The sequence below is a fragment of the Solanum verrucosum genome, unplaced genomic scaffold (assembly GCF_900185275.1).
Source record: "Solanum verrucosum unplaced genomic scaffold, falcon-dt-bn FXZP01000079.1, whole genome shotgun sequence".
NCBI classification, from domain to species: Eukaryota; Viridiplantae; Streptophyta; class Magnoliopsida; order Solanales; family Solanaceae; genus Solanum; species Solanum verrucosum.
The window spans coordinates 166,389-179,990 of NW_026020368.1; the positions used below are offsets into that span (position 1 = coordinate 166,389).

Genomic DNA, 13,602 nt, shown 5'->3' on the forward strand with positions numbered 1-13,602 from the left:
GATTAAGGGGCGTGGAAGATAAAAGAGGAGGTGGTGGAGGTGTGAGTTTATTACACATAATGATGGAATTACATCTTGAAATTATGGATATCAGCATTAATATAACATATTTACAATAAAAGATTAATTATTCAACAATTATATTAATATTAACTACATTAAAAATGAGGAGAAAAAGCTAACAAATGCCAAAAAAAAAAAGATAAATAGGAATGAAGGCTATAGATAGTAATAATAATTGTCATTTTATTTTTTATATAATAAGAAAATACCCAAAAGGGAAAAAAAAAACTGATGATACTTTTAGTTTTTCAAATTATGAGAATTGAGTGGAGTAGTAAATTTTTAGACATTCAATTTTGTACATTAAAGAATAAAATAAATGGAGGAGTAGTAATTTTCATTTTTCTTTTGTATATAATATAATATATATATATATATATATATATTTGGCATGTGAAGAGTCTTTGATATAGATAAATGTTTCTTCATTAATATAATATTTATTTATAATAAATTAAATAATACTTTCACAATAAATTAAATATTTTAAATATGAAAAAGGGCCAAAAAAAAGAGAAAAAAGAAAAATGGGAATGGAGATTATAGAGAGGTGCCACATCATCTTCTCTATGTTTCTCCTTTATATATATATATATATATATTGATTTTTTCTATCTAAAACAGATAGAGAACATATGTGCAAAAAAAGCACAATTCTAATTTCTGAAAACTAAATCAAAATTTTAAAAATACTATGCAATTTATGCTGCATAACTTAATTGCTATAAAACTTATGTTGAACGAGATAAAAACATAATTTCAAAAAGATAAAAATTCTAAAGTTACAATGTCGAATGAATTATATGTGAATAGATAGAGATACTTTAATCCACAATTATTTTCTTAAATGAATAACAAGTAAAAATTAATCACCTAAAATATGAGGAGCAAAAAATAAATAGCAGAGGGGTGAAGCAATTGACTAGGGGTCATTCACTGAATGCTCCTATCTTGGAGTGATCTTTAATTTTTGCCATTTAAATTTGTGATTTTTAATATTATTCTTCTACACTTCAGTAATAAGACAAAAATAACCCTATTATTTAAAAAAAAATCTAAGGAAAACAAAATGCGCAAGACAATTTTTTTTTTGCTAGGTACATGTTATTTATCCTCTATATATATAGATATAAGTTCAGTGGTAAAATATTATAACATAAAAAGTTCATATGTTAAACTTATGTCATATAGGGCATAATTTATGCTTTGCATATTTTTTTTTTGTTTTAGGCATAACTTGTGCCTTGATGCATAAATTTAGTAGTATGAACTTCTTAATGTATAAAGTTCTAAAACAACACTTATGCCTTGTAAGACATAACTTTTATCTTGAGATATAAATTCAATTTTAGAACAATATGCCTTAAGAATTTCATACATTAAACTTATGTTGTAGGCATAACTTGTGCTTTGGAGCTTAAGTTTAGTAGTATGAACTTGTACCTTAGATATAGCACTGAAGTTATGTCTTAGGTCAACCGTTTTCTAAAAAAGTTGCCTAGAGAAATTAAGTCATAAATTAAAGTATTTTGGATAATAATATTTTTATTAAATGAGAAATAGGAGTAAAACTTTAAAACCGTTTTAAAAAAATAAAATAAATAATAAATAAATAAATAACTACGGGGCGCTTATTTCCTCGTTGGGTTGGATTCTCCATCTTTAATTCCTCCGCCACTACATTGGGCTGCTCGAGTTGTTTCCTATGGGTCAGATACATTGATCCAATAAATATGTGGTTTCTACGAACTATTTCGGGAAAATTATGTAATTACATGATTTTTAAGATAACATAATTTTTAAAAACTTTTACCATTTGAATTAATTATAAAAATCTATTTTTTCCTTTCTCTCTCTTAATATTCGAATACATCACTTCACCTTTATTAGATACATTACAATTTTATCTGTGTACATTGTCACAGGCAAAATATTTCGAACTTGAGACCTCCATTATAGAATTGTCAAACCAAACCATCCGAGTACTCACTCTGATGGGTGGTTCGAAAAATCTTTGATCTACACAAATCTGTAACATTTGTCTTTGAATACAGTGTACGATGAAATTAAATATTCAATACTTTTTGTGTATCACAAAATAGAGAAAGTGGTGCATGATTATTTCACTACAGATCATTCAATCTTGAAAGGCCAATTATAAGGAACAAATGTTACAATCAGAAGATATAGGGTAGAAAATTAAATTGATCAACTTGTGCAATTATTTATTAGAGCTTCTTGAGACATGTGACGATGCCAAATTTTCTAATATGTTGAAAATATTACTCTTAATATAAAATGAAATGAAAGTGCTTGGAAACTCCATTTTGTATGGAATCTAATGCACGCCTCAAAGTAAGAAAGAGCAGCAGGAGGAAGGAACCTCACAGTTACTTCCTTAATCATTATTGATGAATGATTTACTGTATTTAATCCTAATTCATGGAGACCATTCATCACTTCAAAATTAGAGCATGCCTTTCTTCAGGGGACTATTCTCAATGAAAAAACGTTTTTCCTCTGCCGATTCTGAAAGGCGGAAGAAAGAGAATGATTGTTATTTACAGAATGGAAGATGCGTGCTTGAGGAGCTTCTTGCTTTATGCGACGGAAATTGCAGAATTCCCATCCGTTACTTCTCTGCCATAGAGATCAACAATGCAATAAAACACTCTAAAACCACAATAATGGAGCTTGACGAAATGGATATGGTTATGGGCTCGCTGGACAACCGCCCTGTTTTAGTTAGATTCAATACATGGAAAGTCAAAAATATGCACCGAGATATAGCGATTACTGCTCAAATGAGTCATCTGAAGAATGTGTTGAGACTTGTTGGTTGCTGTCTAGAATTTGAACAACCAGTTATGGTGTATCAATATGTTGAAGGTATATCTCTTAGCGATCTACTTTTCAGAAAGGATAATCTTATTAGAAAATCGTTATTATCTTGGGGAAATCGTTTATGGATTGCCAATGAGGTTGCTTCTGCAATCGTTTTTCTGCATACCGAATTTACTACACCCATTATCCACAGAGATTTGAAGGCTCAGAATGTGATAATAGATCAGAAGAGTGGTGTTGCCAAAATAGTAGACTTCTCGTTGTCCATATCACTGCCTCCGGGAGAATTGGAGGTACAAGAGGATAAGATTTATGGAACACATGGGTCTATGGCTCCAGAACATGTCATAATGGGTATTATTACTCAAAAAGTTGATGTCTACAGCTTTCGGGTTCTTCTCTTTCAGCTGTTAACCGGAAAGAGAGTGCCAGATATTTATATGGATAGAGTGGATTCTACAACTTCAGAAGACACAATGGATTTTGAAGAAGACATTACTGAAGAGGGAAATACTTTGTATAGAGTGGATTCTAACGCGATAGTAAATTTTAAATTTATCGATGGTTATATTAAAGAGGGTATAAATATAATGGATTTAGCGGATCCTATCATTTTAGAAGAGCATGGAATTGAGATTCAACAACAATTGAAAGACTTCTCCGATCTTGCTAAAAAATGCACAGCTGGCAACGGAGATGATAGACCATACATGATTCATGTCGCAAGGGAATTATGTCGAATTGAAAAATGTTTAAAGTATTAACCTAGCTACAATGGGCACTGTTACATTGACATTAGAAGAGAAGGAAGAAAGTGACTGGAGAAATTTTGTAGAACTGCATTGCCTTTCATTGATACAAGTGTGTCTATTTATACATGTCACTAACCGACTACTTTATTTACGAAGCTAACTAACTGACTATTAGTTTAATCTAACAGACTCTGCAACTAATTAGTATTTAAGCTAATCTAATAAACAACTTAATACAACTGTCACTATTTTCCACATTCCCCCTCAAGTTGGATGGTGAAAAATGTTGAGCAATCCTAACTTGAATAACATCTCAGTGTGCAGTTGTTTTCCCAAAGCTTTTGTGAATATGTCTGCCAATTGCTCTTTGCTAGCAATGTAGGAAGTTGTAATCAGTTGAGCACCTAGTTCCTTCAGCAAACTCTACAACCACACTAACTCTGCTACTGTTGTTGCCATACTTCTATACTCAGCTTTCGCTGAGCTTCTTGACACTGTGCTTTGTTTCTTGGATTTCCATGAAATCAGTGAGTCTCCATACTTAATTCCAAAACCTGTCACAGATTTTCTTTATATCAAACATGATGCCCAATCTGCATCACAATAGGCCTTCACCTTTCCTGATTTCTTACTACTCATAAGTAGTCCCAATGCAGGTTGTTGCTTTACATATCTCACCACATGTAGGGCTGCTTCATAGTGTGATTTCTTAGGTGCATGCATGAACTGGCTCAGATGTTGTACTGCATAGGAAATATCTGACCTTGTCATTGCCAAATACAATAACCTTTCTATGAGTCTTTGATATACTCTTATGTCCTCCAATTCTACATCATCATCTGTAGACTCAAAAACTTTATCATACTCCAAGCTTGTCAACTTTTAATTATGTTCTAGTGGTGTTGCATTAGGCTTTCCTCCCCCTAAACCACATTCTGAGATTAGCTCCAGTGCATATCTTCTTTGATTCATCAAGATCCCTCTATTTGATCTGGCAAATTCTATACCAAGGAAGTACCTTAACTCCCCCAGGTCTTTCATTTTGAAATTGTGGTTCAGAATTTGTTTTGCATCCTGAATTAACTTCTTGTCACTACCAGTAATTAACAGGTCTTCAACATAAACAAGTATGATAACAATTCCTCATTCATTCTCTTTTGTAAACAAAGAATAATCCAACATGCTTTGTGTAAAACCAGACTGAACCAGAGCTGTTGTAAGCTTCAAATTCCACTGTCTGCTGGCTTGTTTTAAGCCATACAGGGATTTGAGTAGCCTACATACCCTGTGCTCCTCCTGGCTGCCAAAACCTGGTGGCAAAGTCATATAAACCTCCTCTATAAGATCACCCTGTAAGAAAGCATTATAAACATCCATCTGGAATAAAGGCCAGTTGGACTGAGCAGCAATAGAAACAACAGTCCTTACAGTGGCCATTTTAACCACTGGAGAAAATGTGTCATGGTAATCAATCCCTTCTTGCTGAGTAAATCCCTTGTTAACCAATCTAGCTTTATACCTCTCTATAGATCCATCAGCCTTGTATTTTATCTTGTACACCCATTTACATCCAATAAGAGTTTTACCTGCAGGTAGGTCTACAACTACCCAAGTGTGATTATCAGTGAGTGCAACAATCTCTTGGTCCATAGCATAAACCCAATGCTTATCTTGAGCAGCTTGATTATAAGAAGATGGCTCAGTAATAGAAGCAGAAAAGGCATGAGGTAGGCTTTGTAGGATGGTGAAACTACAAAATAAGAAAGATAGTTGGTAATTGGATGAGAGGTAGATGATTTGGTAATGTAATCAGTTTGCCAAATGGGAGGCTTAGTAACTCTGGTGGATTTCCCGGCAGGATGTGGTGATGAAACAAGGACATGATCAGTAGTAGTGATAGGAGAAGATGACACTGAAGGAACAGATGTAAGTGAAGAAAAAGAAGGTATGTTCAAGGTGTGATCAGGGGGATGACAAGGGCACATCCATAGGATGGGGGAATGCTGAGGTAGGAGGAAAAGTATGTGAGGTGCACATGGAGTCTGGAGCCAAAAAAGTGGACTTGGGATGCTGAAAAGGGAAAAAATGTTCTCTGAAGGAAACATCTTTGCTGGTGAAGAAGGTGTCTGAAAAGATATTGTAAAGTTTGTACCCTTTCTGGGTGGGTGAATAGCCCATGAACACAGAGGGTATGACTTTGGAAGACAGCTTATCTGTGAACATAGGTTTAGTTGCATAACATAAACATCCAAACACTTTGATATGGTCCAGCTTAGGAGGGTGTCCATGAAACACCTCAAAAGGTGATTTGTTAGATAGAACTGTGGAGGGCAGTCTGTTTATGAGAAAAGCTGCAGCAGTGACACATTCTCCCCAAAATTTGAGGGGTACATGAGCCTGAAATCTAAGGGCTCTTGCCATTTCAAGAAGGTGCCTGTGTTTTCTCTCAACAATGCCATTTTGCTGAGGTGTATGCACACAAGTACTTTGATGTATAATACCAAGGGAAGTAAAAAGAGTATGACATTGAGAATTAAAGAATTCCAACCCATTATCAGTCATGACAATTTTAACAGATGCTGAAAACTAATTCTTAATGAGATTAAGAAATGAAGTAATGTGTATTATTACATCACTTTTCAATCTTAACAAGTAAATCCAAGTCATTCTGGAATGATCATCTACAATAGTAAGGAAATATTTGTAACCATTGTAAGTACATTGTTTATAGGGACCCTAAACATCCATGTGAATGAGATAAAAAAGATGAACAGACTTCTTAGTACTAGTGGGAAATGGAAATCTAGTTTGTCTAGAAAGAGGATAAATAGGACAAAAAATAGATGTTGCAGGCAAATTGATGGAGTTGAGTAGGGGAATCTTCTGAAGAACAGCTATTGGTGCATGCCCGAATTTGAGATGACAGATGGATGTATCAACATGAATAGATTATGAACAAGAGTGGTGTTCAACTAGAGCACTAGCAGGTGGATGTTGTTGAGCAGAGGGAAGCAGGTATAAGCCCTCTTTTTCCCTACCAATCCCCATCACCTTGCCAGTTGACAGGTCCTGAAAGGTACAAAAAGAGGGATAAAAAGAAACACAACAATGAAGTTCCTTGGTAAGCTTGGAGATGGACAAGAGGTTATATTCAAACTTAAGGACATGTAACATATTGTTCAATACACAATTATCAAAAAGTGTTATTGTTCCAATGTGTTTAACATATGTTGTTTGGCCATTTAGAAGGTGTACTTGGTTGTTAGAAGGTGGTGCAGATGAAGAATTTAGCAAGGATTTTATATTATAGACCATGTGATTGGTAGCACCAGTATCAACCACCCAAGGAGCTGTGTCTAAACCTGCAGAAAAACACCTTGATGTAAAACATGAAGTAGTGTTCTGGGATATACCTGCCATATTAGCTATACTTCCTTGTGGTGAAGAGTAATTTTCCAGCATCCTCATGAGATGATTATACTGATCATGAGTAAATGATGTCACTAACATAGATGATGATGAATCATTGCCATGCTCCAATCCAGCTAGCTGTCCTGTGTTTTGATTCTGCCGTTGTCTGTTTCCATACTCAGAATTATCAGCACATTGTGCATTGTGTGCCTGCTGCCTTCTATTTCCACCAAACCTTTGTTGCCTATTGTTGACACCCAATTTTGGACCTCCAGATTATAGATTAATTATCGAGCTTCTTCAATTTCAAACAAGTTAAAATAATTAGTTTCATAAATTTTCAAAAAAATAAAATAAAAATATTATTATTATTATTATTATTATTATTTTGCAAGTTTTTAAATAGTCTATCACTTTTTGTATTTTTTTAATAATATATATGTTTTATATAATTATGTATGAAATAAGTATATCCTATAAATATTTGAAATCATCTCAAAAGATTTTATATTGATGGCTATAATTTCGAATTAATTATCTTTTATGAAATCCGAAATATTTTTTCGAGTTATTTGTATGTAAGTTTTGTCAATCTTATAAAAAAAATTTAAAAATAAATAAATAAATAATAATGATAATAATAATAATAAAGTTTGCAAGTTATTTTAAATAGTCTTGTCGCTTTTTATAATTTTAGATAATATATATCTTTCACATAATTATGTATATAATTAGTATATTTTATGAATATTTGAAAATCGTCTCAAAAAGATTTTATATTTTAAATATTTGGTTAATTATTTAGTTATATAATAGTTCATATTGTTTTATATATATATATATATATGAAATAATTAATTTTTTTAATTAAGTTGATTATTTTATTTTGTTAAGATTAAGAAGCTCGTTAATTAATTAATTAATTCATCTTATTTAAGTTTTATGTCGAATTTGCTAATTAAATTCGATTTGACTAACTCTTAATTTAAGTAGGCTAAGTTTGCAATCCTTTGGCCTTTTTATTAATTTCCTTACCATTTACTTTAATTATTTCAGGCCAACTTTGGGCCTTTTTTCCAGCATCAGCCGGCCCAACACTCCCTATTTTTGGCCCATTTTCTTTTCCACCAATGACCCAGCCCATTTCAGCAACAATTCCTCAATACAACCAATTCAAAAGAAACCCATTTCAACAATACAACCAGCGATCCAAACATACATACAGCAATACCACATCTGACCCGACCCTTTTCTCCTTCTTCCTCAACGCGAGAACCAAGATTCAAGACGCTGCAAACCCAAAAATCGCGGACAGCAGCCATACCCTACGACCCCTATATCGTCTTCTTCACGCGAAAATCCCACCAAATCGTGGAAATTTGGCAACCTTATCTCTTGGAAGAGATTTTTGAATTTCGAATTTGGAAATCATCCCATCTTTTCAACCCGTTTCCCCCCTTTTTTCAATCCCAAATTCCGCCTATAAATACCCATGTTCACTCTTGAGGAGGGGGACCATAGACGGTTTTGAGGTTGATTTTGAAGCAATAGTCACTTCTACACTTAAAATTTATATATCTAGTCTTTTGATTCCAAGTTCCGAGAAGATTGTCGCTCGGATTTTCTTAGCTCGCCTTTAGTATCCAAAGAGAGTGGTGGAATCGCTCTTCTCGTCGTCCTAGTTCGCTGCCCCCGAAAAGGTAGCACTTCTTTTATGATTTGGTTTCTTTATTGTGAGATAATAGTCGTTTAGTTTTATGGTTTGATCTTGTTGCTAGACTGATGTAAGAATGATATAATAATCGGTGGGTCAATTTGTTCGCTATTCATGTTGTTGTGTGGTTCCGTTTTTGCTCAAAATCGTAATGATTTTGTTTGGTGTTGAGTCGGTTTCTTCTTATTTTCTTTTCGTTTCATTGTTGATCTCGTCTGGTAAACTGTGAGTGTTGCGGTTCAATCGTGAAATTCAAAATCATCTTCTATAGATGATTTTGATTTCCATAATCTGATAAATAGATTGTTTTTACCCTTGTTACTTGCAAACTAAGTGTTGTGACTCATCTATTGGTAGTTGCATCTCCTAACTTAGTCATTATGTATTTATGTTTATTGTTTCTGATTGCGATCTGATCCTTTGAGTTTTCAAGTTTTAAATGTTTAGTTTTGGTCAAAAGATAGCTTGTTTAGTTCTCGGTTAGATTGAAGGTTGGCCGTGGTGAGTCTTAATATTTAAAATCAGTAGCATCATTTAGTGGGTTCATGTGGCCAGATTTTATTTCTTTGAAGTTTCTTTCCAAGTTCCTTGGGTATACATGTATCCTTAAATTAGTTTGACGTGTTGTACTCTGCCTTTATCCTTAGAAAAAGCTCCCCTGGTGATAAGCTTAAATGTAATTCTCTCTAGTGTATTTGTTATTGTTCAAATAATCAATTAATATATGCTTGTTTCTTCTGCCAAGTGGGGGCTGCTTATGTTTCTTTAGTTATTAGGAAAGAATGGACCCTCATCCTTTATTTCATTGTAGAAAACACACTGGTCACCTAATGTCGTTGGTTACCATGTCTAGGAGGATTGTTTATTTTATTTCTTTGGCCTAGTTTGTGATTTTTCTCCAATGCATTGTAACAATATTGGTTCATTGATACGAATTTACATTTTGTTAGAGTGATTGCATTGGTCTAGCTTCAAGTTTATTTATTATGTTAAGATTGAGATACTTCACTCGATATTGTTTGAAATAATTGAGTTATGTGGTAATGAAGTTGATGTCAACAGTGGTCTGTTGCCACTCTCCTTGTATTTTTCGATCGAATTCTTATGATCCTTACTTTTGTGCCTTTCTTTCTGTTGCATATGAATATGCTTTGAGTCCATGATGGATTCTTCTCCTCCTTGCATTTCGAAATGAGCCACAAAGGCCCAAATCCATTTGTTCTCCGAGTCAGCCCCCCTGGGAATAGAGAAGTTGACGAACAGGTGGAAGGTGGTAAATACAAGGGCTGGAAATTGAAAACAAGTCTCAAAAAGCTGAAAACAGGCTGAGATACAACTTGTATACATTGATATACATCGGTATACACTCGTATACAGGTCGAAAAGTGTGAAAATGTAGGTCTGAGGCAAGATACAGGTGTTCGGAAGCAGGAGATACATGAAAAGAGCTGATATATGCGCTCATATACACTGATATACAGTCAGTATATACAAAAACGGGATTGGTTTAAAGGCTAAAATTTCAGCGAAATTGGCCCAAAAAAAGCGGCCCAAATTCATTTCCCCTTTGTCCTTTAAATTATTTAATTTTTTATTTATTTATTTATTGTTTGTTTTCTTATCATTAACTCTAACTTTAGAATTGTTAATTAGCTTAATTAGATTCCCCAAACGATGAGTTACTTTCTTTGTGTCAGTTTAATTCTAAATACATTTCACGGTTTTGTGTTCATTTATTTTATTAATCAAATATATTGGTCAAAATTTTATATTTTCAATCAAGTTAAAACCTTGGTTCTTAAAAAGAGATGTTCTTTAATGCTTTTCATTTAATCACATTTTTATTCATTTTAAAATTGTTGTAAGTTAAAGTATCTTTCTCAAATAAACTTTTAAAAATGTTAATCAAAACCTTTTCAATTAATTGAATATATATATATATATATATATATATATATATATACACACACACACTTACTTAGTCTTTTCTCAAAAAGGTTGGTCAATTAATTAAAAAATGATTTTCATGCATTAAATTGGTTTAAATTGTTATTTCAAAATGAATTAAATAATTTCTAATTATTCTAATTCTATTAATTTTCTAATCACTTGATTTTCGAGTCAAATGTTCCATTTTGGATCCCTTTTTCTAAAAAAAAAAAAAAAAAAAAAAAAAATATAAAATGCGTCATTTATTTAATCATTTTCTCAAAATTAATCAAATATTGTAAGTTATTATTTTTTATATTAAATTGTTATTTTCCTAAAAATAGTCAAATATATTTTAGTCAAGTCGCAGGTCAATCGCATGTTAGCGGGCACTTCGAATGCTTAACCCCTTCTCGAAGTGTAAATTGAACCCCGAACCCTCTTTGGCATTTTCAAATGATTTTTTCTGTTTAAGTCTTTGAAAATTATAAGTTTTCTTAATTTCTTTAAAAAATTAAGTGGCGACTCTTTTCTAAGTATTTTTCTCGAATTGTTTTATACTTAGAACATTTCAAAAGAGTGATTTTTCTGAAGTTAGGAAAATTTCGGCATAACACCTATCACCTTGAAATCTTTGTCTTTCATCCCCAAACTGAGGTTTCCTGTCATTCCTATCAACATTTCTATCCTCAGGATTCCTTTTACCATACTTGTGATCAACCGGATATCCTACCAACTTATAGCAATACTTGGTGTTATGATTTCTCATATGACAATGCTCACAGTATAGATTATTAGCCTTCTTAAATTTGTTGTGCTGGACAGATGCTAGTGCAGTAGGCTCATTAATATCTAATTGTTGCAATAGTATCACTGAAGCAGAAATCATGTTTGACTGGACTCTCTGACTCTCATCTTGCATTATCATGCTGTAGGCTTGGTTCAAGTTAGGGCTAGGAACAATCATCAGAATATGACTTCGAGATTGAGCAAATGTTTCGTTTAGTCCCATTAAAAATTGTATAAGCTTTTGTTTCTCCATATGATCAGCATACTCCCTATATTTGTCACATTCACAAGCAGGCAATGGTACTAAAGAAACATGTTCATCCCATAGATTTCTAAGTCTAGAGTAGTATTCTGAAACAGTAAGAGTGCCCTGACTCATGGTACATATTTCACGATGCAATTGATAGATCCTAGTTAGATTTCTTTTATCAAAACGCTCCTTTAAATCTCTCCATATAGTGCAAGCATTAGACGAAAACATGACGCCATTAGCCAATTCCTTCGAAACAGAGTTAGTAATCCATGACAGAACGAAGGCGTTGCATCTTTCCCATTCATGTTCTAAATCTCCTATATATTGTTCTTTTCTACAGGATCCATCTACAAATGCAATTTTATTCTTAGCTAACAATGCTACTCTCATCGAATTACTCCAACTTGTGTAATTCTCTATACCAGTTAATTTTTGCGAAATCAGAATGCTACCTAGTGTATATGAAGGATGAAGATACAAGGGATTTCTGGGGTGAATATCGGTAAACGTCTGAACCTGTGTGGAACTTGATGGAGATGGCGATTGAGTTGACAAATCTGCTGCATCTACCATTTTGGAGCTCCTTCTTTGGATTCAAACTGGATTTGACTTCGTACAAATGAAAATGTCCGTAATTCCGTAATTCCGTAATTCCGTAATTCTTCAATTGGTGATGAAATCCCCAAATTCCCTTTCTCGAGTATATGCAGTTGTCTTCTCCAGATCTCTTCTCACGTAAACATCTATGCAACAAGGTGTGCTAGGTTTCAATGAAACCTTGCTCTGATACCATGTTGAAAGTATTAACCTAGCTACAATGGGCACTGTTACATTGACATTAGAAGAGAAGGAAGAAAGTGACTGGAGAAATTTTGTAGAACTGCATTGCCTTTCATTGATACAAGTGTGTCTATTTATACATGTCACTAACCGACTACTTTATTTACAAAGCTAACTAGCTGACTATCAGTTTAATCTAACAGACTCTGTAACTAATTAGTATTTAAGCTAATCTAATAAACAATTTAATACAACTGTCACTATTTTCCACAAAAAATGTTTCGTGCCCTCGCTCTCGGTCAAAATTAAATGTTTATTTTAATTCTTTAAAGTATTCATACTAGGTTCCAATTTAAAGGAAATTCAGTTTGTTTAAATTGTCATATTTATGTTGAACAAAAATGAGATCTGCAGAAAATGAAATTGCTAATTTGATCTTTATGTTGCAACTGTCTTTATTGTTAACAGAATCTTGCCAGTGTTGGTGAATTAAGCATTTTAATATTAAAATGTTTAATGTTGAAATGGTGAAGTGCTGCATAATGGAGTGACTTTTGGTGCTCCATTACCAAACGCTTCTTTGTAGCATGAAATGGTCATTATTCCTCTCAAAATCATTGTAACATCTTACACATTATTTCACCCATAATGCCTTGTAACTCATGTAACCTCCAAGGCATAATTCCTCTATTCATTTACCTACTTGTTATCCGCATTATTCCTATTCAACATTAGGAAGAATTTATCACCTATAAATAGTGATGTGTCTTTCTGTATGATGGAAGGCCAAAAAGAAGAGAAATGTGGAAAAATATTGTAGTGTGTAGTTAGAGGAGTGTAGTAGTGAAAGAGAGAGTTGAGACAAAGAAAAATATTCGAAGTCTTAACTATATTCACTATATATAAAAGAGAGTAATTATATGTTGAAGAAGATGTTCTTTTTGTGGAGCTTTGGACTCTTCAACTAATTCGGAGTTATTTGAGTTGTACGATGTTGTTGGGTTGTTGTATCCTGGAGGGGACAAGTCAAGAATGATACTGCTGGATCGGTGTAGATTATGTTGCAG

At 33.2% G+C, this 13,602-nt stretch overlaps 1 protein-coding gene across 1 annotated transcript; it reads left to right on the forward strand.

Annotated features, from left to right (window-relative positions):
* Positions 1-2,603: 2,603 nt before the first annotated feature.
* On the forward strand, positions 2,604-12,844 carry LOC125838197 (serine/threonine-protein kinase ZRK4-like). Its single transcript, XM_049517275.1, has 2 exons — positions 2,604-3,651; positions 12,807-12,844. Exons 1-2 carry the CDS (start codon positions 2,751-2,753, stop codon positions 12,842-12,844), a joined length of 939 nt encoding a protein of 312 aa, XP_049373232.1. The 5' UTR covers positions 2,604-2,750.
* Positions 12,845-13,602: the final 758 nt, after the last annotated feature.